Source organism: Parus major, chromosome 11, assembly GCF_001522545.3.
Source record: "Parus major isolate Abel chromosome 11, Parus_major1.1, whole genome shotgun sequence".
Classification (NCBI taxonomy): domain Eukaryota; kingdom Metazoa; phylum Chordata; class Aves; order Passeriformes; family Paridae; genus Parus; species Parus major.
Window position 1 is genome coordinate 2,374,093 of NC_031780.1, and position 24,431 is coordinate 2,398,523.

The 24,431-nt window shown below is 53.4% G+C and overlaps 2 protein-coding genes across 3 annotated transcripts in view; both read left to right on the forward strand.

Moving 5' to 3' along the window:
• Window positions 1-5,996, forward strand: part of LOC107209604 (dual specificity protein phosphatase 22-A-like) — a 16,264-nt gene extending 10,268 nt beyond the window's left edge. The window contains exons 8-9 of the mRNA XM_015639513.1: window positions 3,484-5,196; window positions 5,731-5,996. Of these exons, the coding sequence (XP_015494999.1) occupies window positions 3,484-3,597 (114 nt within the window). The 3' untranslated portion in view covers window positions 3,598-5,196; window positions 5,731-5,996. The remainder of the gene's footprint in view (window positions 1-3,483; window positions 5,197-5,730) is intronic.
• A 1,113-nt stretch (window positions 5,997-7,109) lies between these two features.
• On the forward strand, window positions 7,110-16,035 carry IRF8 (interferon regulatory factor 8). 2 transcript variants are annotated; one of them, XM_015640406.2, is made up of 9 exons: window positions 7,110-7,185; window positions 8,898-9,072; window positions 10,098-10,281; window positions 11,255-11,343; window positions 11,732-11,843; window positions 12,103-12,150; window positions 12,830-13,216; window positions 13,793-13,908; window positions 14,841-16,035. In XM_015640406.2, exons 2-9 carry the CDS (start codon window positions 8,899-8,901, stop codon window positions 15,009-15,011), a joined length of 1,281 nt encoding a protein of 426 aa, XP_015495892.1. In that variant the 5' UTR covers window positions 7,110-7,185; window position 8,898; the 3' UTR covers window positions 15,012-16,035. The 2 variants fall into 2 exon arrangements, with proteins under 2 accessions (XP_015495892.1, XP_015495891.1); XM_015640405.2 differs by lacking the exon at window positions 7,110-7,185 and having other exon boundaries at window positions 8,876-9,072.
• The last annotated feature ends 8,396 nt before the right edge of the window (window positions 16,036-24,431 follow it).

Consider the following 24,431-nt stretch of genomic DNA (forward strand, 5'->3'; position numbering starts at 1 on the left):
AACTTGAAAACCCTAAACTTGAAAACCCTAAACTTGAAAACCCTGAACTTGAAAACCCTAAACTTGAAAACCCTGAACTTGTTTTCTCGAGTTAGGACACAGTGGGAGGGATGGGAGAGCGGTTTGTCCCTTGGGAAGCTCAGGAAGGAGCTGGGCCAGCTCCCGGGAATGCAGCACGGAGAGGAGGGGTGGAGAGGGAGGAAGGCTCTCCTGAGGAGTTTTGGGATGTCTGGGGACGCTTGGGTCTGCCAGGGCTCCCTGTGCTCTCAGAGACAGGTGACAGGAGCAAGTGTGGGTGGGGAAATGTCCTGTTTTCTCCCCAGAAGGAGCTGGAGCAGCAGGTTTCGGGAGAGCTGGATGGGTTCCCATCCCGTGCAGGGCAGGGAGGATGGAGCAGAGCCGAGCTGGATTCCAGCAGCTGGGAGAGCACTTAGTGCAGAGATCAGAGCTGCACTTTTGACCTGGAAAGCCTTCGAAAGCAGAGGGAGAGGCCTTGAAAGGCAAAGGCAAAGACCTTAAAAAGCAAAAAAAGGCTTTTAAAAGCACAGCTCCCACCTGGCTCTCCAGCTGCCTCCAGCCTCCCACTCTGGACCGTGCTCCTTCACCCATCCCTGGGCTCCCAAACTTCCCATGGGACACAGACACCTCTGCAAGGAAAGGCTAACCCTGGACAAGATGTGTACGAGGGATGTCACAGCTCATGCCACCCCCAAATCCTGTGCCCCCGCTGGAAGCAGAGCCCCAAATCCGCGGTGGCAAACAGGACCCTGTGTTCCCTGCGGCTGGGACCAGCCCTGGGAAGGGATTCCTGTGCTCGCAGGAGGGAGCAGGGACAGCACACGACACCGGCCCAAAGCCAGCCCCTTCCCCAGCCCCGAGTTCCCTTCCCCGGCCGCTGTCACACAGGGGTGTGGCTGTGCCCCGTTGGCACAAACAGCCGTGCAGGAGGGTGGAAAACGCTCCGAGGGATTACAAAACACCCGCGGTGCTGGAGATTCCCTGCGGGGCTTCCCCTGGCTGGGCCCTCCAGCCCTTCCCACGCTCTGGCCACCGCACAGAGCCTGATGTGGGGTTTGGCATGTCCTCCCTCCATCCCAGTTATTCCTCCTGCTCCCAAAATCCAGACTGCGCTCAGTGGACACCACAATTTCCTCCCTTGCCCTTCGAAGCTGCTTTTCCATCACCTCACAGTCCTGTCAGTGGCTTTGTAGCCCTTTCCCTGAAACACCCAAGGCACAGCCAAGGGTGGAGGCGCTTGCATGTGTTTTCCTGTGGGATTTAGCAAGAGCTGCCTTTTCCTTGGAACTCTTGCCCTTGTTCCCTGTGATGTCAGCCCTGGGCAGGGAATGGCCCTCGTGGGTGGAAAGCTCAGGGGGAAAAGCTTCAATTCCTCTCTGTGAGGAGCAGGCTGGACCTTCTGGGGACCTCCTGGAGCTGTGGTGCCTCAGTTTCCTTCGTCTCAGGGAGCTCAGATGGGAGGAAGGAATGGGGAAGATGCTCCAGCCTCACTGCTGGAGCGTGCAGCTGTGGTTTCAAGCTGGCAAATGGGGCTTCTCTGGGCTGGAGGGATAAAGAAGGAAGGAAGGGACCAAGAGCAGCAGCAGGATGATGGGTAAGGTCAGAAAGGGAAGTCAGCAGGCACAGATGGGACAGTGTGGATGCGGCGGAGGGCACAGATGGGATTTCTGGGGACAGAATGGCACACCATGGCCATGGCCCCTGCTGCCATCCCAGATGGGCTGGGTGCTCCTGGCCTGGGAGAGAGGAGGAGGAGGAGGATGAGGAGGATGAGGAGGAGGAGGGCAGTGGGGTTGGTGGTCAGCACTGGAGGAAATGGGCTGGAACCACTTCTTGCTCTGGCTTTAAGGGGAAATGCCTGGCAGCTTCCCCCATCTCCCACCCACTCCTTCCCTCCTCCCAGCCTGGCTGGTGGGTGCTGAGCCTTGGTGGGTGCCAGGCTGCTCTTCCCATGGAGCTTCATCCCTCTGGATGGTTTGCATAAAAGAGATCTTCCCCCCCATGAGATCCTGGCATGGATCTTGCCCCAAATCCTGTCCCAAACCCTTTGGGTCTCACTTCCCAGGGAGGGGCTGTGTTCCAGCAGGGAATGCTCTGGCTCTCAGGACCACCCTGAGCTGGGATCTCCCTGCTTGCAGGTGGCAGTTGTGTAACAGTCGTGGTGAGTCCTGCTGTTGGAGGGAGTGCATTTGGGAAATCCAGACATTCCCAGCAGAAATCTCCCCTGCTCCAGCTGATTTTCCCTGGCTGCAGGAGAGGGGGATACCACCAGGGCCAGTCTAGAACATTTTATCCCTTGTGGCTCATTCAGTGCTGGAAGAACAGTGCTGAGCTGCCAATCCTGCTGTCCTGCATCCCAAACTTTTTCTAGGAACTGGGTGGCTCCTGCCCATTCAGGAGACCAAATCCACAGCGAGGGCACCTCACCCTGGCAGTGCCAAGGCTGGGCAGCTCATGAGAGCTACTTCCTTTCTCCCTGGAGAGCATTCCATTCCATTCCATTCCATTCCATTCCATTCCATTCCATTCCATTCCATTCCATTCCATTCCATTCCATTCCATTCCATTCCATTCCATCCCATCCCATCCCATCCATCCCTGTCCCTGTGCTACCCCATCTCTGGGCTCCAATGCTCGGCCCCTCTCCGCACCCTTTGCACTCACAGGTGCCCTCCATCCTTTCCTCAAGGTGTTTGGTGTTGCTGGGGGTGCTCCTACCACTCATCCCAGTAATTCCTTGTTGGAGCAGCTGGTTCCCAGCTCCTCAGGGATGTGGCAGAGCCCTGGCTGTTCCCTGAGAGCCCCGGGCAGCCGGAATGGTGAATCCCAGCAGAGCTGGCCCTTCCTGCCCTCGCTCCTCTGTGCTGCAATTTGGGGCTGTCTGGTTGTTTCCTCATCCCAGCAGTAATGGGATCAGTTTCTCTGGATCATCCCTTGCTTCCAGGCCTCACCCTGCTGCCAGCTGGCTCCTGGCCACCAGGATGCTCCTGCCTCTGGAATAACTGGGATAGTTGGGATGAGAGGTTCCCCACAACCGGTGGTGAGCGAGGTGCTCTGACAACAAACCTGCCCCACCTCGCAAGGACTGACTCAGCCTTGTGCTGCCTGTGGGGAAACAAAGCTTTGGGAAGCATTCCTTACGGGAATTCAGGCACACGAGGAACAGCAGCAGCTTCTTGGCAAGGAGAAATAAATAAAGCTGCAGCCAGTGTGGGAAGCTGAGGGTGCTGCCAGCTCTGTCCCGGGCTGGGCATATGGGGAATGCTGGGATGGAGGGATCCAGTGCATCTGTGGTGTGCTGGGTGTGAGCTCCTGTGGGATTGGGACCTTCCTGCATGCTGAGGATGCAGCAGGAGTTGCTCTGCTCGCTGCTTTCCCCTGGAGCTGTCGCAGCCCTGCTCTCTCTCTGGGTTCTCTCAGCTTCTCAGGCCACCCTGACAACCTCTCCTGGCTTTCTCCTGGCAGTACCGCGCCTGGATCCGCCGGGAATACGGCAAGAACCCCTTCCAGGACCAGGAGGAGCTGCAGCGCTTGCTGGGCCGGCAGCAGCTGTGGAGCAGGAATCGCTCCTGGCTCTGATCCCCAGCTCCCACCTTCCCTCCTCCCTGCCACGCAGGTGGCACCGCTGGTGCCAGCAGATGGATGAGCAGATAAGCAGCTGTTCCCGGGCAGGCGTTGGCCCTGGGGCTTGGAAAACTCCGTTCTCCCTTTGCCAGGCGCCTCCAGGGATTCGTGTCTAGGGCAGAAATCCCCCAGCAGCAGCGTGGGCTCCAGGGCTGGAGCAGGGGGACAGGACTCACAGCCCCCCCTGGCAGCTGCCAGCTGCAGTGAATGGGTGCCAGTGTCCTGCTCCGTCCCATTCCCCAGCTCCCAGTGGATTACAGCCACTTTTCCACCCTCAGAGCAGCAGCCGGCCCCGTCCCTCTCTCCTCATGACATTATCTGGGCTGGCAGGGCACGGGAAAGGTGGTGCAGACCTTGGAAATCCAAGGTGGGATGAGATGGAGAGAGGCCACCCTGTCCTCTGCTTCCCTGGGGAAGGAGGGATGAATCCCAGGATGTGGGGGTGCTGCTGAGCCTCGGCTGGCACCCAGTGGGATGGTGAGAGGGGCTGGAGGTGTTTTGGGGCTGTGCATGGAGCTTCCCACTCCAGCCTGTCCTTGGCAGGTGAATATCTGGCATTTTCCTTATCCCAACCCCAGGGAGGGGGGAAATCCAGCAGTGCCAAAGGCTGCCTGTCCCACTGCCCCCATCCCTGGAGCCAGAGTGGCTTTGGGTTTTCCCTGAGCCCCATCTGAACGTCCCTGCTTGCCAAAGAAGCCAAAAGCTTGCTTGGATTCACTCAACTCATGGACCAATTTAACTCTGTCCCTCTCCAAAAGCCTTTTTAATACCTAAAACCCATGGCCATGTCCAGTTTTTCATCCCAAACTCGGATTGTGCTTTTCCAGAACTTTCTTTGGCAGGAATCCCCCCCATCAGCCTTACAAGGAGGGTGCCATCCCATGGATTGGACCTTCCCCATGGAAACCTTCAACCCTTCCGTGCCATCTTGGCCTTTTGCTATAAATACCCTGTTTGTCCACTGAAAAATGTCTGTTCTGCAATTCCTTCTAAGAAAAAAAAGGATTAAAACATTTCTAGGAATTCTCTTGATGAAGATTTCTGGGTACTCATGGTGTGACAGCACTGGGGGTGACTCGCCCAGCTCCTAATAAAGAAGAGAGTGATTAAAATGATGAGGGTGCCTGGACTTGATTTGTGGTGTTCCTGGTGGGAATGCAGAGATGGACTGAAATGACCTCCCTGCTTCCCTTTTTCTTCATGAAAACCACCAGCAAAAAGAAAAGTTTTAAATATTCACTGTATAGAATTCCAAGGGGAAAAAAAATACAGGGTGTTTCCCCCATTTTTTTTTTTAGATGGAGAAAAGGGTCCCTGTGGCTCTTGTTCCACATGGGAGTAACGGGAAAGCAATTAATGGGATTGAAGCTGTTGATGGAGTGGGCTGAAGGGAGGCTGAGCAAACGGGATCAATATTTGGATTTAAAGCCTCTGTTTTCATTTCAGGAAGCAGAAAAAATGGAACTTGCACGCAGGAAGAGAAAAGAGAAGAAAGTGGGAGTTAATAGGAAGTCATTGGAGATGGGTGATAAGCAGAGATTAGATTTGCAGGAGGTGTGCTAACCTCCACATCCCGGGTTGCCCTGCCCCTCCCGGCCATCCCAGCCTTCAAACATTCCCACAAGCACCAAAGCAAAACCTGGGAAAATCCCCCTGATTTGGGGAATCACGGGGAATGCTTCCCCAGAGCAGCAGCACCCTCTGTGCCTGGCATCACAGCGACAACTCCGTCCAAAAAGCTCCTCCTAACCCAAATTCCCCTGGATTTGAGGGGGATCCTGGGTGAATATCCCCATTTTCCCACTCTGGCCTCTATCAGTGAGACCTGAGGTGGCTTTAGGGAAACCTGAACAGGTAAAACTGGGCTGATTTCCACTTTTTGGACATTGCCAAGAGCAGCTCATGTTCGGTTCTGCTGTCCCACATCAGCTTTCCCGACAGCCTGGTGCCTCTGGCACGGGGAACAGCTGTGGGACATCTCCCAGCCCATTTCAAGTGCCTGAACTCCCATTTTTTAATGGGTTTAATGTTTTTATCCTCCCCATGGGGAGCCTCCTCACCCCAGTGAATTTGGATTTACCTTTTCAGGCTGTCTGTGAAGATGCAGAGCCAAAATGAAGCTGGGAATGATGCTCCATTGCAATGAATCTCCAGGTCTTTGGTCTCCAGAGAAGATGGAGAGTCTGGTTGTGTGCAGACCCTTTAAAATATCACAACTTTTCCAGAATTTTAACAAAATAAAGAGCTTTTTACAGGAGGGTCTCTGTCTACAGGGGGAGGTGGTGATGCAAAGTCCCTGCAATGCTTAAAATTGTATTTTTGTTCAGAAAAGAAAATGAATCCTCCTGACTGTATCTGACTGCAGAAGATGTTTTTGGCTCATCCCAAATCTCCTGGGGGGGATCCAGGGAGGATCGGTGGGGTGTTTAAAAACAAGGACCATTCCAGCCATTCTTTATTAGAAATGACAGGAAAGGTTGTGCACCTCTGAGCGTTATTTTTATTAAACCATCTGTGCAGCTCCATACATTTCCCATTTCTCTGTATTACCCACGTGGGAGTAATTATGGTTTTCTTCCAAGAAATGTGTGTGTAATCTGGTAATCCCAAAAAAAACCCCGCTGAAGTCAGGCTGCAGATGGTCCTTTATGCCCTGGTGGCCCTGGCTGGGTTTGGCTGGGCTGGGGCACAGTCAGGACACCAAATCCAAACTGGGAACAGTGGGAACTGCTGGGGCAGGGAAGGAGGGAATGATTTGGGACTGGGGTTGATGCAGAAAGGAACTGGGAACTGCCTGGGGGTGGACTAAACTGGGACTGGGGATGGACCAATCTGGGACTGGAGAAAGTGGCCTGGGAGTGGGAATGGACTGGTGTGGGACTGGGGACACTGGTCTGGGACTGGGAAGGCTGATTGGGGATTGGGGATAGAATGACCTGGGACTGGAGAGTGACCAGTCTGGGTCTGGGGAGACTGGTGTGGAACTGGGCAGGTTTTTTGGGGGATACACTGACCATGGGCTGAGGATGGATTGATCTGGGACTGGGGATGAACTGATCTGGGGCTGGAAACGGACCAGTCTGCGTCTGGGCTCGGGGACTGGGGAAACTGGCTTGGAACTGGGAACGGATTCATTTGGGACCGGGAACGACGGGACCCAACGGACCCTGGACAGACCCGGGACAGGGGCAGGGAAACCACGCCCCCTCCCCAGGCCCCGCCCCCTCCCCAGGCCCCGCCCCCTCCCCAGGCCCCGCCCCCTCCCGGTCAGCTGATTTCGAGGAAAGCCTCGCTTTAAGAGAAACTGCGGCGCGCGCCCCGCCGTGACGCCCCTCATTGGTCGGCCCCTCATGGCCCCGCCTCCTCATTGGGTAGGGCGGGAAGGGGCGGGGCCGCTGATTGGTGGAGCGTGGAGGAGGCGTGTCAGTGGGCGTGGCCTCATTATCGCGCTCGTATATAAGATGAGCGCGGGGGACCCGCGGGCGCGGCACCGGGAACGGGAGCGCGGTAACGGGGCCCGCACCGGGAGCGATCGGGAAACAGGTACCGTCGTCCTCCGTGGGAGGATCGGGACCGGGACAGATACCGGCATCCCCCGTGGGTGGGCAGGGATCTGCCGTGGGACAGATACCGGCACTGGCATCCCCCGTGGGAGGACCGGGACCCGGTGAGGGACAGATACCGGCATCCCCCGTGGGAGGGCAGGAACCGGCACCGGCATCCCCTGTCCCAAGGATTTGCCGCGCGACAGTGTCCTGTAGCGGCATCCTCTGTGAGGACACCGGGAAGGCACCGGCCCCGAGCGGCGGAAGGGCAGGGGCAGGTCCCGAGCGCTGCCCCGGTTCCCCGCAGGGCTGCGGAGAAGGGCAGGGGCTGGCAGGGATGCGGGGAGTGCCCATCTCGTGGTGCCCTGCGCACGGACCGAGCCCTCCGCGGCTCGCAGAGCCCGGCACGGGCGGGTTGGAGCCGCGGTGCCGGTGCGGGGCTGCCGCTGCCAGCCCGGGGGAGGGAGAGCGCTCCTTGACCTTGTCCCGAGCGTGTGAATCCCTCTTGGGGAGGGAGATGGAGCTCCGGCGGTGATGGGAAGAAGCTTTCTAGAAGACGGGGTGATTTAGGAGTGTCCCGTTTCTGCGGGATATCTCGGGTTCTTCCCTTTTGGCATCGCTCAGGTTGGGTGCTGGAGCCCCCAGAGAGGCTGCGTGTGCCCCCGTTCCTCCAGGGATGAGCTGTGGCATCCTTTGAGGCATCCAGAGCTGTGCCCTCCGTGATGTTTTGGCTGCCCACCACCCCTAAAAAACAGGGGCTATGCTCTGAGTGGCCAGAGCCATCTCTGTGTCCTGCTGGTCAGTGAGGGGACACGGAATTTGGTGACACTGAGCTGGTGGGAGCCCATGGCAAAGCAGGGAGCACTGCCTCTTAGGCTGGGCTGGGAGCATCCTTCTTTCCTCCCCAAAAATCTTCCAGTAGAGCAGTAAATTACAAACGAAAAAGGGAGAGGCAGCCCAGTAAAATTTAGAGCCCCAAATGCCTGGAAAGTTGATTCAGGGGCTGCTGGTCACTTCTGCCAGGCCCAGCTGCTGTCACGCCGTGGAGGTGGCAGGGAGGGTCGAGCCTGGCACTTTGCTTCCAGCGGTTGTGTGTTCCTTATCCCTGTGAGGATTTGGGATGCAGTTTGGGGCTGGCATCTGCTCCCCAAATAGTGCCTGGTGAGAGGAGCTGCTGCCCCCTCCGGGACTAATCCCTGTGCCAAGAGCAGCTCTGGCACCCCAGGATGGGCAAGTGTCACTTGCTCAGGTGACAGCACAGCTGGGGGCTTTAATCCCCATCCATCTGCTTCCTCTGTGATTTATCCTGCAGCAAAATAGGAATAAGCAGAGCACTGAGTCAGCCGCTTCTGGGAGAGGAACTTTGGTAGAGCTGGAGGAAGAGTTTGTAGTAACTCAGAAGGAAATTGCCTTGATTTTGTTGGTTTTTTTTGCTTCATTTTAAAAGAAACAAGGGGTGGGGTGGGGGATATTTTAATCCTAGAATTACAGGATTGAGGGATCCCAGAAGGGTTTGGGTTGGAAGGGACCTTGAAGATCATCTCATTCCACGGGCAAACTTTGGCACGTGGGGCTTCCAAAAGCTGCAGGTGGTGCCATGGCCAGCTGAGCACGGGGCAAACCCTGCTTCTACACAAACCAGCCCAGTCCCTGCTGGCCCAGCTGTGCTGGGATGGGGCTGGGAGAGCTGACAGGGCTTGGACCCCGCAGGATGTGTGACCGGAACGGCGGCAGGCGGCTGCGGCAGTGGCTGATCGAGCAGATCGACAGCGAGCTCTACCCGGGGCTCATCTGGGAGAACGAGCAGAAATCCATGTTCCGCATCCCCTGGAAGCACGCCGGCAAGCAGGACTACAACCAGGAGGTGGATGCTTCTATTTTCAAGGTAGGGACGGGTGGTTGGTGCCTTTTCTCAGTGGTTCCTGGGCTCTGTGGTGCTGGTTTTGTCCCTTGGTGGGGAGACCAACTTGTCTCTGGTTTTTTTTGGGATGATTTATTCCTTTTTATCAGAAGTAAGGACCAGTTTTGGGTTTGTTTTCAGCATGTTTGAGTCCAGGTGTGATGTGAGAAGCAGCTTTTGACCTGCTCTAAACTTCTCATCCACTTCCCTTGATGAAATGCTGGATTTATATATATTAAAAAAAACACCTGAAAAGACTTTGCAGGTGGGAAGGAAGGATTTCACTGAAAGGGGGGTTTCCAGGTTTGGGAAAAAATGGGAAAATTCCATCCTGGAACAAAATACTCAGGTCTTCCCCAGGAATTCCCTTCCCTCTGACCTCTCTTCCAAGTACCTGTACTGGTGAAGGAGTTTAATTTCAGTAACCACTGGTTTGGGAGCACTGAGTTATGAGGATAACCTTGAATTCAGCTCCCTGAAAATATAGAAATATCTATAAAATAAATCAATATGTGTATTTAAAAAGTAATGTTTTTCATTCTTCCTTTGGGGGTAAAATATGTTCTCCTACCAAAAGCACAAATTATATTCTGATCTTAGAGTAAGCAGTTTATTTATTTATTAATTTGTTAGTCAGGAGCTGGAAAACGAGATTTATTTTGATTTTTTAATTGAGCAGCGGTTCCTCGTGCTCCCAGCAGCTCCTAGGTGCGGAAGTGAACCCACACACGATGACTTTGACCTGTGCTTTTTTGAAAACCTGGCTTTTAAAAGACTTCCTTTGCATTTCTGAGGCAGGTAGAGCAGCTCTGCACCCCCAGAAATCCCCCAGGTGTGGTGGCTGTGCAGGCGGCCGCAGTCTAGGAGTGAAACAGCAAATCCCCAAGAGATGCCTGAGAGGGTGCAAGATGCAAAATGCTCTCCCCAACCCCAGCTCTTCCTCCTTGAGAGGCTTTGTAGAGCTCACAGGGAGGATTTTCATAGGTTTTTTATTTCAATCTTTGCTTTAGGCCTGGGCTGTTTTCAAAGGCAAGTTCAAGGAAGGTGACAAAGCGGAGCCGGCCACGTGGAAGACGCGGCTTCGCTGCGCTCTCAACAAGAGCCCTGACTTTGAGGAGGTGACAGACAGGTCCCAGCTGGACATCTCGGAGCCCTACAAGGTCTATAGGATCGTGCCAGAGGAGGAGCAGAAGTGTGAGTTCCCCAGGAAAGGACTGAGCCCTGCTGTGGCTCCATCCTGTGCCCACAGCCCTGCACCTGATCAGGGCTTTCTGGGCAGCCCCTGCTCTGTGCTCTGGCTCTTTGCTTGTCCTGCTTTGCAGGTGTCCCCTGGGGTGGCAGGGATGGGAGGAGAAAGGCCAGGCTTGGGTTTTTTAATCCATTAAACCCTGAGGAAACAGGGCACAGCTGCAGCCTCGTGGAAGCTCCCATCCCCTAAGGATGTTGTAGGGGCAAATTCCACCTTCCCTGCCTGGGGGAGGGACATGAGCTTCAACCTTTTTTTTCCTCCCAACCCCTGCCCTGTGAGGATGGTGGGGAGCTGCAATAAATCCCTTTTCTTGCTGGAGGAGCAATAATTTTGCAGAGAGCTGCTCTGATGTCTGGTGTGGCTCAGGTCACACTAACTCTAGTTGTGGTTAGGGGAGCCTGTGTGCTCTTTCCTTTTTTTTAACTTAAAAACTTGCAAAAAATGAATGATTTTGCAGTCAGGAAATCTGCCTTTAGCCTCTCTGTCCCCTCCAGCCTGTTCACACAGGGGCTGGGCTGCCACTATGCAAATGGCACTGCAGGTTCCCACCAGCAGCACCGCTGCACTGGGGTGGCTGGTGGGAAAAGGAGAAGCAGCAGCCCCAGCCCCAGTCTCTGGGGTGCTCAAAAAACCCCCAAATCCTCTCCTCTCCTCCAGCTCTGTCTCTGCCACCAGCCAGGCTTTTGATTTTTCTTGCTGCTGGTCCCTGTGCAAGGGGGCAATGAGCTGTAAAGTGATTTTTGGCCCCAAAAAGCAACTCTGGAGAGGCTGTGAGCCTCTCCAAGGTGCTGTGAGATGGCTCTGCTGTAGTTCTCGGTTTCATAACTTTCACTGGGTGAAAGGTTTCTAAAACCCTTCGAGATGAGCTGTGCTTGGCAAGTGTGTGTGTTCTCACTGCAGCCCCACCTCTCCTCGCAGGCAAAGCAGGGATTGCCAGCGGGAGCAGCCTGAATGAAGTGACGGAGATGGACTGCAGCTCCTCTGCCATTGATGACCTCATCAAAGAGGTGAGGCCTCACCTTGGCTGCAGGTGGAGTGCTTGGCTCAAGCTGTCAGCTCGAGCTCTGCCTGCCCAAAATTCCATCTGCAAAGCCGCAGTGCAGGATGTGCAGCTCGTTCGGCTGAGCCAGCGCCAGGACACGGTTCTGATGTTGGCTCCTGCTTTCCGTGAGCATCCAGCTGGGGATGGAGCCTGGCACAGCTCTGTGCCCCTTGTCACACCTGGCTGCTTCCCTCGGTGGCTCCTGAGGGTCTTATTAAATGTTCAGCATGGCCAATGCCACACTTGATCTTTCCAACCTCCAAAAATTGGTTGGCATTGCTGTTTGGGCTCTCCCCGAGTGCCTTGCTGGAGGCATCAAACCTGCTCTGATGCCGGTGTCTGCTGTCCCACAGCCCTCCTGCGTGGATGAGTACCTGGGGATCATCAAGAGGAGCCCCTCACCCCCCCAGGAGACCTGCAGGAACCCCCCAATACCTGACTGGTGGGTGCAGCAGCCCAGCCCTGGTAAGTAGCCAACAGCTTTTGTGGTATTTGGGAGATTTCTGGGGCAGGAAAAATCTTCCTGTGCGGAGATCCGGAACGGGGAGCGGTTTATTTTATCTTCCTTATTAAGAAGAATGGAGGAATCCAGCTGGGAGCTTTTGCTGGCATTTCCTGTGTGGGAGCTGGGAAATTTGGGACAGAAAGTGAGTGGGCTGGTGGGGGGAACTGGGAGATTTGGGAGCTGGGAATGCAGGCTCAGCTTGGCTCTCTGTGCCCACAGCGTTGCCCCTGATGAACGGATACTCCAGCTATGAGCAGTATCACTCAGGTAAGGCACCTCACCTGGCCAGCAGCTGCCCCTCTCTCTCTGTGGTGGCAGGAGGTGGCTCTGACTCTGTCCCCCACCTTGAGGGAGGCTTTGATTTGGCTTTAGGAGGTGCTGCAGCCTCCTGATTATCCACTTTTCCATGCTGGGATGAATCCTGCCTGGTGGTGAGGGAGCAGAGAACATTTGTTTGGGATGCTGGGATCAGCCTTTGGAATGGGGGGGATCCCCCCATGGCCTGGAGGGAGTGTGGAGCAAAGGCAGGAAGAAGAGGTTAATTTATTTCATGGCCATAAACTAAACCACCAGAAGTTCCACCTTAACAGGAGGAAGAACTTCCCATGGGGGTTGTCAGGGTGTAGCTGCCCAGGGAATTGTGGAATTTCCCCCTCTGGAGACATCCCAACCCCACCTGGGCTTGTTCCTGTGTCACCTGCTCCAGGTGACCCTGCCTGGGCAGGGGGCTTGGGCTGGGTGATCTCCAGAGGTCCCTTCCAACCCCAACCATTCCATGATCCTGCAATACTGGGAGCTCTCACTTGCTGGTCAGCCCTGGACCATGCTGGGGAAGATGTCCCTCCACCAAGACACAGTCACTCCCAGGAAATTTGGGATTTGGGCATGGCGGTGAGGAGCAGCTTTGTCCTTTCCTGATGAGACGTGCCCGTCCATCACCTCCCAGGTTATTCCCAGATGGTGATCAGCTTCTACTACAGCGGGAGGCTGGTGGGCCACGTCAGCACCTCGTGCTCTGAGGGCTGCAGGATCAGCCTGGGGCAGCCCTTGGGCCATGGGGAGAAGCTCTACGCCCCCGATGCCCTGGAGCACGTCCGGTTCCCCTCGGCCGACGCCATCCAGAACGACCGGCAGAAGCAGATCACCAGGAAGCTCTTTGGGCACCTGGAGAGGGGTGTCCTCCTGCACAGCAACAAGCAGGGCATCTTCATCAAGAGGCTGTGCCAGGGCAGGGTCTTCTGGAGCGGCAACACCATGGCCTACAAGGACAGGCCCAACAAACTGGACCGGGATGGGGTGGTGAAGATCTTTGACACCAACTTGTTCTTCCGAGGTTTGTAGCAGCCTCCTGCTTTTTGGTGTTGGGGCTTCTGCTCTTCCCTGGGGGAAATAAATCCCTGCATTGGGTGATTGGAGAGGATCAGCCAGCAGATGTGGTGGACAACCCTGGATGGCAGCGGTTTGGGGTTGGGAAACCTTCAGGAGGGGATGGGATAACAGGGATAGTCCCTATGGCTCTGGCCAGAAACTTCCTGGAAAAGCTGAGGCAATTCTGGGAATCCAAAATTCTGAGAATCCGGTTCTGGGACCCCAAAGCCTTGGGGACAATGCATGAAGGGTTTCTGGAGCTTGAACCCAGTGTGAGAGCCTCGTGTGTGGGGTTGAAAGGGCGGAACCTTTTTCCTTGCACCACTTTGAAGCCATCACTGCTGGGTTCCCAAGGGCTCTGGATGAGCAGGTGGCACTACCAGGCCTAGGAAGGAAAAATGTGCTGTTCTGGGTCATGTGGCAAATTCCAAAGTTGAATAGGAACCCACAGCTTCCTTGTGAAGTGTTTGATCCTGGGGATGTGTAACAAAGGCTGGCAGCCTCTGGAGGGCAAATTCCAAGTTTTCCTGTGTCCTTGCAGAGCTGCAGCAGTACTACAACAACCAGGGGCGCTTCCCAGACAGCAGAGTCATGCTGTGCTTCGGGGAGGAGTTCCCAGACGCGGTGCCACTGAGGTGTAAACTCATCCTTGTCCAGGTACGGGGGGCTGGGAGTAAAAGGGACCCAGACAAGGTGGGAATTCTGCCAGCAGAGCTCCAGCCCTTGCAGCCACGGGGCATTTGGGTGCCTGGATTGGGGGTGGAAGTGTGGTGCTTGTCCACAGCACCTCCTGAGAGGTGCTTGGGCTGCTGCTGATCAAATTCCTGGAGCTGGGTTTGCAAATGAAACTCCCTAATGTCACAAGCTCTGTGGATGGGAGGGAAATCTTTAGTTTTCCTCCTGATCCTGTGCTGGCACTGGGACTTCTGCCTTTTCCAGTGGGAAATGGGGAAGCGAATCCCTGGAGTGATTTTAGGTGTAAGATCTGTCAGTGATGTGGCTGACAGCCGTGATTGGCAGCAGTGGGGCTGGGAAACCTTAGGAGGGTGAAGGAGAGGGTGGGATGTGGGGTCAGTCCTCATGGCTCTGGTCACAAACTTCTCCTTGGAGAAGCTGCAGCAGTTCTAGGATGGAAAAGGCTCAGGGCAGGGGGCTCCTGGAGCCTCTTGGGCAGCAGGGACGTGACAGGGAGGGCACAGGGAGTGTGTGGCATCCCCTCCTGAGCAAGCAGAGACCCAGCAGTTGTGTGAGGTCCTGTGAGGATTTTACAAGATCAGAGACCGGTCCTGTGCCTCCTGCACAACTTCTGACCTTGTCACTTCTCGCTGTCTTGGGTGTCTGCCCCAGTGGGTCACTCTGGATGAGCTGGGACATCGCCCAGCCTGTCCTTGCACCTCAGTATCCCTGCTGGCAGGAGCTCCTGGGGCTGCTCCTTTATTCCTGGAGGTGCTTGTGGACTCAGAGCTGCTGTCCTGGCAGGACATGGCCACCTGTGCTCCGTGTCCCCCACCCCATCTCCACTGGATGGAGCAGCGGGAGACGTCCAAAGAGGACCTTCATCAATTCCTGACCTTCTTCTTCTGTCCCAGGTGGAGCAGCTGTACCTGAGGCAGGTGGTGGACGAGGCTGGGAAGAGCTGCAGCTCCAGCCCCATGCTCCCCATGGCTGAGGAGCCCCAGCACGAGCAGGGCTACCGCATCTTCCAGGATGTCTGCGCCACGCGGCCGCTCTTCCGCGAGAACCAGCAGATCGCAGTCTGAGCCCTGCTCCCCTCACAGCCTGCTAGTCTGGGCTTATCCAGACCCGCCTTAGTCCCACGAGTGCCTAAAAATCCCTTTCTTTTGTTGGATTTTATTTTATTTTGGTTTTTTTTTTTTTTTTTTTGAAAGTTGGGTTTTGTTCTTTGCTGTTTCCAGTGGTGAAAATTGCCGTGAGCAAATAGGTTGGGTGTTCAGTGTTTGTCCTGTAAACAATTTATGATAAAAGTGATTTTTCTAGTCCCAGGACCGTCTGTAGCTCCTGGCTGGGGGGACAAGGGGGCATCCAAGCCGTGCAGGAAGGTCAGGGCTGGCTTTGCTTTGTGTTGCCTTTGTTAATGGCCAGTCAAGCAGAACCAAAAATCAACTGCTGGAACCACCTGCCCCAACAATCTGCAACTCAGACCTTGCTGAGAGCAGCAATTTGATAGGAGATGACTCTTGGAAAAGCCTTAGAGTGCTCAAATTTTGGAAATTATACCCAGGAATCAGCTTTCCCCCTTCAAAGAGTCCTGCAGATGGAAGGCAGGGCGTGCCTCCCAAAGAGAACTCCTGAAATTCTTTATTTTTAATGAAATCTTTATTTTTGCTGTGACATCTATGTGTTTCTCTTTCATGTCAAAGTGGATTGAGATTTGGAAACTGATGCAGAGATTCTATATGTAAATATTGAATATGAAAACTTAGGAATCTTAATTTTTCCTGACCAGAGCCAGAGTTTATATAAATATATAGAATTTTAATTTTTCAAAATTGCAGCATAGTGTGAATAGCTTGGCTTCACCCTCCCGAACACACGTGTGGGGCTCTCCCAAGCGTGTCCAGGCAGTGTCATCCATGTGTAAATCCTCATTTTCACAGCCTCTGTGTGTGGCCCCAGCTCTGGGGAGCTGCTGGTGCCTCCCAAAGCAGGACTGCACATGTGTGCGTGCCACCAAAGCTGCCTATTTATTGTATGCCTGAGGTTTATTAAATTTTTTTTGGTAAATTTTTATATCTGTCTGCAATTAAAGTGCTATATTTTGTATTTCTCTTGCAATGTGGTTTTTGGGTGCAATGAGTGGGGTCTCAGAGCTGGTGGGGTGAGTCTGGGACCTCTGACTTGCCCCTGATTTGGTTTTACCTGTGGTGAGGTCTGTGTTAAACCTGTGTCACCTCCTTCCTCTTCCAGAACTTCCTGGATTCATCTCCAGGCAGGAAAGAAATGAGTCAAAATCCTGTGATATAAATGGGATCACTTGGAGAGCCTTCATTCCAGGGAGGAGGAAGATGTGTCCCTGCTCATCTGCCACAGCACTGAGCTGGGTCTGATGCTCCAGGGTCATAGGGTGGAGGCAGTTTTTTATGGCTGTGTCCAAAAACTTCCTCTTTCCCTTTTCCCGTGGGAAATGGGAGCGTTTCCCCACTGTCCTCTCGTGGTGTAATCCCAGCTGACCCTCGTTCCCTGTTACCCCTTCAGGGGGAGGGGAATTGGAAAGAAAAACCTTCTGGATTGAGAACAGTTTAATTTTTGGAAGAAATTCTTTACTTTGGGAAGAAATTCTTCCCTGTGAGGGTGGGGAGGCTTTGGCACAGGTTGCCCGGGGAAGCTGTGGCTGCCCCATCCCTGGAAATATTCAAGGCAAGGTTTGATGGTGCTTGGAACAATCTGGGGTAGTGGAAGGTGTCCCTGCCCCTGACAAGGGCTGGAATGGGATGAGTTTTAAGGCCCCTTCCAATGCAAACCGTTCAGGGATTCCAATTATAAAAATATAAAATACAGTAATGGTAATGAGAAGGAAAGAGCAATGAAAGCGAAGGGAAGCGAGTGATGCACAATAAAATTGCTCATCCCCACTGAGAAGAAAATGAACTGTGCCCCAGCAGAAACCAGGACACCTCTCCATCCAGATTTCTCAGGGGTCTGGTCTAGGGGGGTGCCCTGAAATGGGAGAACCAGCTTGAACTTTGTGATCAAACATGAGGATTAAGGGAATCCCTCCATCCTTGCCCCAGCCCTGTTGGTGGGATGCTCCTGGTCGTGCCTGTGCCCTCGTGCACATCCTCTGCACCTGGATTTGGTGCTTGTGAGAAGAGCTGCCTGCACACCGAGGATTTTAGGATGCACCAGGATCCTAAAGGCAAAGGAGACCCCAGCTCCTGTAAGCTCCTGTGGGATGCTGTGCCACTGAGGTGGGGATGGCACCTGTAGGTGCACTGTGAGCACCACTCAGCCCTTCCCTGCTCTTCCTGAGGATCCCAGGGCCTTTCATCCTGCTCCAGCCCTCGCTGCCCCCTCAGAAGGTGAGGAGCCTCCCCTCCTGTGGGGCCTGGCAGGGTGGAGGTGGGAGCGAGGTACCCGCTGTGGGCTGTGCTGGAACAACACGTGAAACACGGGATGGGCTGGAGCCTGGGACACCAAAAACCCCTCTCGTGGTTTCCCCACGTGTGCAGGGCCAAGTCCTTCCTCAGAAACCACCACCTTGTGCTCGCCTGGAGCCACCTGCTCCCACCCTGAGCTCTTTCAATTTCCACCCCAGACCGCGGAGGAGCCGTGGGGAGCTGAGGTGCCTTTTATTGCACTGGTTATTTTTAATGTTGTCAGCGTGTCTCAGAGCTTGGTTTGGGGCCGTAACCATCCCAAAGAGATTCCAAGAGGAAATACCTGGTGGGCGAGGAGGAACTGGGAAGGAGCCAGTGGGATACAAGAAGAGTAACGGGGTGGGTGGGGGTCCCGTTTAAGCTCAGGGCTTGCAGAAGTGTTGGTCTTAGGTTTAATGCCTGGATTTGGCTTGGATTTAGACCTAACTGGCTTTCCCCATCCTTCAATCCATCATGAGGAAGCCTTTGAGGCTGAAGCTCCAGAACAGATTTCAAAGTAAATGAATTCATTTCACACAGGGGTGCTCTGGCCCAGAGCCACCGTGGCTTTTGTGAAATTCCAGAAGGAATCTCCCTTTTCCTGCAAGCCAGGCAGGAATGGCACTGCCACCCCTCTCTGGTGGGATCTGGAAGTGCCCCAATCCAGAAGGCAGTGCCTGCATCCCTGACACCCATCCCTGCACCTTGCCCGGCCCTGGGCAGCTCCAGGGAGCTGCTGGTGCAGCTGTGCCCTGTCTCGGTGGTTTTGGGCCACTGGTGACTCAAATACTTTCGTTGGTTTCTGTTCATTTGGGTTCCTCTCTGTCACCTCCCTGAAGTGAAACCTCAGTGCCAGTGTCGGCTCCTCTCTGTCAGTGACTTCTCTGCTGGCACAGAGTCACAAAAGTGGCCCAAGTTTTTGGCTGAGGACCCTGTTCCCAAACCCTGGGGGTGATTTATCCCCTGCATCCCCTCCGCTGAATGACCCTTCTGGTGTAGCAGGGTAGGGGAGCATAAATGAGAAGCTCAGACCGCCCTCCCCAAAATTCTTGCTGTTTTTTTGGTGGTTTCCCACACCTGGAGTCAGAGCAGCAGCACCATCAAACTCCTGCTCGATGTCAAGATATCCACTTGCTTCCCATTGCCTGTGGGAATGGGAAAGGAATTTCTGGGAGTTTCCCAGGTTGAACTCCAGCCTTCAGGAGCAGAAGGTTCCACATGGGAAGGAGAGTGGAGCTTGGTTTCCATGAAGGAAACATAAACTTGCAGGACACACAGGCTTCCCTCTAAAATATTTGGGAAGGAGCCATGTTCTTACCAAATGCTCCTGACATCTGCCAGAGAAGGGTGGACCAGGGCAGGAAATTTAGGGGAATTTTCAAAGATTTTCCAACCTAAAGACATCTACTCTTGGTGGCCACAAGAACATCTTGATTTCTGGGTGCTGCAAGGGATGTAAGCTGCGACCCCTCGATGTTTTGTTCACTGACTCAGGGCTGTGATTTGGGTTCAAAGCCAACTTTTCTCCTGAGATTTTTGGCTGGCAGGCAGTTGGGCCTCTGGGAAACATTTTCTTTGGGAGAAAATTAGCTGGTTTATATCCTGGGTTGTATTAATCACGTGCATCACTTGTTTCTGGAGTTTGTCAGGACACGCCCCTCACCAAATGCCAAAAATGCCACTGGAGGTGGCTTCAGGAGAAGGATTTGGTGTCCATGAGGACAACAAGTGTCTACCCACCCCTCCCACATGCCTGAAACCCAGTGTGAGGAGCTACCTAGAGCCAAATCTGTGTGAAGAGCAAGTTTGATGGGCTGGGGAGGAGGAGGGCGAGGTTTGCTCCAGCTAAATCCTGAGATTTACCCCGACTCAGCCTGGAGAAGGAGGAAAACCTCTGCAGGCATCTCCATCCAGCGCTCTGCAACCACAAGTCAGTGGCAGGTCCCAGCTCACAGTTGAACTGCTCGGGAATCCAGGACCCACCAGCTCCAGCTGCTTCCTCCAACCTGCCCCCGCTTGGCAGTGGCCCCCCGGCGCCTCTCGAGGCGTTAGAAAACAAACAGTCACTTTTTATTTCTAGACACCAGCCTCTCCAACTGGTTTGATTGCTCAATGCCCCCGTTTCAGCACAGCAGCCTGTCCAGAGCCAGCTTCTCCGGGCTCTTCCTGTGTTGTAACGTGGGAGAAGCCCCCTCCACACGGCTCTGGCAGCAGGATTCCTCTTCCCCCCTGGGGAGGCAGGAAAGCTGCATGGAGGCTCCTTTTCCAAAGGGATTTGTACCCCCTTGGGTGGTTTTGTGGCCAAGGATGATGATTTGTGATGGAAACCTGGCAGGAAAACCCATCCAGAGTTGGCTTTGGAGGATCTCAAGGGCTCTGCCCCATTTTGTGGCTGTTTTTTTTGACATGGTTTCATGCGACACTTTTCAGTTGTCTTTTGGTTTGGGTGGATGCTGGGACTTGGTTCAAGGGCCAAACCACTGGAGGGAACACAAGGATGGGCCAAAGGCACCTCCTCAGCTCTGAGCATCTCAGCTCCATCAGAAGGAGGAAGAGGAGCTGGTGGGAAGAGCTGAGGGTGAGGAGGCTGAAGCTGCAGGATTTCCTCAAGCTGGGCTTGGCTGCAGGAAGGAAAGGAGATCCCAAACCCCAGAGAAGGTCACAGCCACTTCATTTGCAGACTCAGCCTTTGAGGGATGTCCTCTCCCTCAGCAGGTCTCTGTCTGAACACCAGGCTCCAGCTCATGGGAACGGGCTCCACCCAAGCCACAGCAGCAAAGAAAACACAGGGACTAGGAGAAACACTGTGATATTTGTTCAGAACTTTGGCTTTGCTGTGAGACCAAGCCTGAAACCGAGTCCAGGCTGAAATCCCCTCCCTTCCCCCTCAGTCTGCTCGTGCTTCGGGGCTGTGTCCTGCTCTGACATGTTTTTATTGCCGGTGATTTGTTTGTAATAACGAAACACCCGGATGCACCCAGGAGCCATAAAAATCAGCCAGAGCTTTTTGTGTGGGTCTGGGTGACCCAGAGCCACCAGGTAACCTGGGCCTCTGCTGCTCTCCCTCAGAAGAAGTTGGTGTCAGCTCTAAAATGGAAATGGGAAGACGCAAAGGGGTATTTCAGGTCATTGCACAGGGAGGTCTTTTTAATGTGATGGTTAAAAAAAATACTCCGAGCTGGAGAAATATTCCTTTTCCTTCTTTTTCACCCCAATGTGTGAATGTAGTTGGGTGTTCAGGAGAGCTGCTCCAGCTCTTGCTGGGAGAATTCACGTGGGTTATGTAAAACCTCCTTACTCTGTGCTGGGTGTTTTTCAGAGAAATGCAAATCACAGAAACGTGGAAGGATTTGGGTTGGAAAGGACCTTAAAGCTCATCTCATTCCAACCTCTCCCTAGAGGCTGGAGTACCTTCCATGGGACCAGGCTGCTCAAAACCCCAAAAGAATAACGAGATTTTTAGTCTTTGGAGCAATTAATTTCAATAATAGCAGTTTCCAGTGTCCCACGGTTCCTGCTTTTTCTTCTGTTGGGCTTCAGAGGGAGGACTGAGGGATGTGGAAGCAGCAGTGGTTTGAAACAAGTGATTCCCTGCCTGTGTCTTTCTGTTCTGTATTTAAGAAGTAACCACTTCTCCCTGAGATAAATCAGGTCTGCAGGGTGCAAAAGGCAGGTTGGTTTTCACAGGGATCACGGCTAGAAAATAGCAGGAGGGATCATTTTGGGGAATGTGTTTACACCTCTGCCCCAGAAATACTGTCTGGTTTTGTTTTGGAGGAGGGTCTGGACACCTCTTTTGTAAAAATACCAAATATTTCAAATCTGGTGATTTGCTTTGCTGCTTCAACCCAGGTTTTCTATGTGTGCTCCTAAATGCTCGTGACCAATGTGAGCTCCAGCCCTTCCTAGAGCAGACGCTGAGGTCTGGAGGAGATCTGACCCAAGGGCAGATGAAAAGAGCCTCTCAGCTCTGTCTTCAGGTGGAGAAGGGAAGGGACCATTTGCTTGCATTTAAGGCAAGGAAGGAAAAACGGGTGGGAAATGTTCACTTGTGGTGTCAGCAGCAAGGACAAGGAGAGCCTGGAGGAAGGAGGCTCGTGGTTGGGAAGGTGGGGAAGGTGGGGAAGGTGGTCTGTGGTGTTTCCCACCGAGCAGGAGATGGAAAACAGGGGGAAAGGGAGAGATGGTGATGGTTGGAGGGAGGTTCATTGCTGATGCAGCTCGGGATGATGGAGAAGGGTGAACATCTGCCCTGCCTGATGTCCAGCCATGGTCCTACACATCATCCAACAGATCCCTGCGAGGGGAAGGAGCAAGCGTGGCTGAGCTGAGCCCCAAAACCTGGGGCTGAGGGAAGCCTGGACCATGGGTTGTGGCTGCAGAGCCCCCAGCACCGCCCTTCTCCATGGACATCTTTAATTCCCTTAACCCACTCGTGGCTGTGGGGACCAGCCCCTGTGGGGTGATGGCCAAGAGCTGGATTATGCAGGGATGGAATCAGGAAGGAGAGAGGGGTTCCACCCTGTTGGGCAGGACACAGCACCAGTCTCTCCTGGAAGAGGGGGAGTCTCCTGGGTTTGTCCTGGGGAGCATCTCTGGTGCCCAGTGTCTGCTCGATTCCTCTTTCCTGCCCACAGCCAGTGATGGTGCTGGCTCTCCTTTTGTGGGGCTGAGATCAGGCAGGAGACACCAACACCAGGCTGAATGGTGGGGAAAAAACGCCCCCTGTGCCCATCCTCGGGGTGGATGTGGGAAACTCTCGCTCTCTACAAGAGTCTGGAAATTCTGGGGTAATTTTAACCTTGCCGTGGGTTGTGAGAAACCCAGGGGTTTTACAGCTTTGCTGGGCCAGGCACTCAGAGTCATGGGGTGCAACTCCCCCAGGAGAAACATTGAGCTCCAGCAGGGCAGGATCAGTGCAAGCCCTCAGGATTGGATCCCCTGGAATGTCCTTTCCCATCTTCTCAGGCTGAGGGCTGTGCCCTCTGATGGAATACAGAGCAGTGATGGCTGAGGGAAAATTACTTTTCAGGGAAGGCAATGATTTGGGGTGTTTAGGAAAAGCACAGTTTCTCAATTCTCCCCCATCAGATTTTCTGGGTGAAGCTTCTTGCTGTAAGGATGAGTCATGAAGCCAGGAGATATCATTGCAGGAAGGTTTTGAGTACCAGGGAGGATTTTTTGTAGCAGGCCAGGCTGGTTGGCCTGAACCCATCACATTTGGATGGCCTTTAAGCCATCTAGTTAATTATTTTTTAATTTCATTATTATTTATTATTTTTATTTAATTTATTTTAAATAATCCCTTGCATCCCAAATTATTTTGCCTGGCCTGGAACTTTTCCTGCTGCGAGTTTGAAACTGCAGAGCTCTCGATGTGAAAGCAAAACCTGGCCTCGGTTTTGCCTTGTTGAGAAATTATTCCGTATTTCTGGTAAAGTGACATCATCTTTTCGAGCTGCTGCAGGAATTGGGTTCACTGTGTAATTTCTGATCCTCTCTCCTAATTTTGGCTCTTCACAGAATCCCAGAAAAGTTTGGGTTGGAATGCATTTTAAAGCTCATCCAATTGAGGCCCTGTCAGGTCAGGGACACCTTCCACTGTCCCAGGCTGCTCCCAGCCCAACCTGTCCTTGGGCACTTCCAGGGATCCAGGAGAAACACATCTTGAAGAGTTCAAACACTTAAAGCACAACAGTGGAAAACTGGGGATTTCACCATAGCTTTTATGAAACTGGTGGAGTTTGTAGCAGCCTCTTTCTGAAGTGCGAAATGAAAGGAAGGCCATAAACAATGCCCGGAGCCTCTGGAGCATTTTTGCACAGGAGCAGCAACCCCAGGTGCAGGAAAATCTTTGCCTGTCCATGAAGTTTAATTTTCCAAAGGCTGAACACCCTGGGGCTGGCTCTCACCTTGCTCCACGGTGAATTCATTCATCTCCAAACAACCAGGAGCTGCTCAGGAGGAGCTGATTCATCACAAGCCAGACCTTGAGACATCCTGCTCCTTATCAACCCCGCAAGGCCATCGGGAGAGGTGAGGCTGGAAACGAGCCCGGTGAATTTAATAATTCACTCTGCATTTGTGTGGCCATCACTGATGGATGCTGAGGCACTGCCAGAGACAGAATCTGACTTCAGGGCAGGGCCAGATCTTAAAATAGGAGGATGGGAATAAAGGGTAACGTTTGTTTTCCCTTTTATTTGCGTGCTGTTAAGGCTCACCTCCAGCCTGAGCTGTCAGTTGGGCACGATGTGGCAACCCCAGCGTTCCAGGAATCATGCCTGAGGTGGCCTGTGGACCTGTGACCCCAATCTGAGCTGACTTTAGCACACCTCTGTTTTTTCTTGAGGTAAGAAATAGTGGTGAGTTGATCATATCTCTCCTGTTCTTCACTTTTCTGCTGTTTCAGCTATTTTATCAGGGTTTTTTGGGTCACCACTGGAGGCTGGCAGAGTCAGAGCTGCTGTTCTGTACGTTCAATCAGCTTTTTTCAGGCTGGGTTTGGGACAGCCAGTTCTCCCCAAAACCAGCATTTTTCCATCACATGCTTCAGCTTCGGAGTTTTCAGGTGTAATCACCTCGTCTGGTTCTGAGGTAGCTCCACTGCCTACAAAGGGTAACTGCTTAAGTTCTGAATATTCACAGAGCTGCAAAAAAAAGTTCCCCAACTCCTTTCCCCCAACACCGAGAGCTGCTCTCAGTTTTGTACAGGCAAAACATGGAGTTTCACTGAAACTAGCTGAAAAAAGTCCTCCCCATTCTGGAAGCCCTCTCCTTTTCCAGCTATTTATTGTGTGCTTGTGCTACAGCCTCCTCCTGAATCTGGAATTTAAGAGGAATTCTGGCCTGAGACCAAATTTTCAAAAGCAAGTAGAAAATAAATTAAACCCACAAGCTGCAGTGCACAAAACCCATGTGCAGAGTAAAACAAAATTTGCTAAATATTTATTTTATTCTACTGAAGCTTCCTGAATAGTCAAGTAGGACTTTTCCTGCTGGGATGAGCCAGGATGAGATCCATTCCCCGAGACAAAACAAGCCTTGAGTTCAGATTTTGACCTCTGCTGAGAATTAATTAAT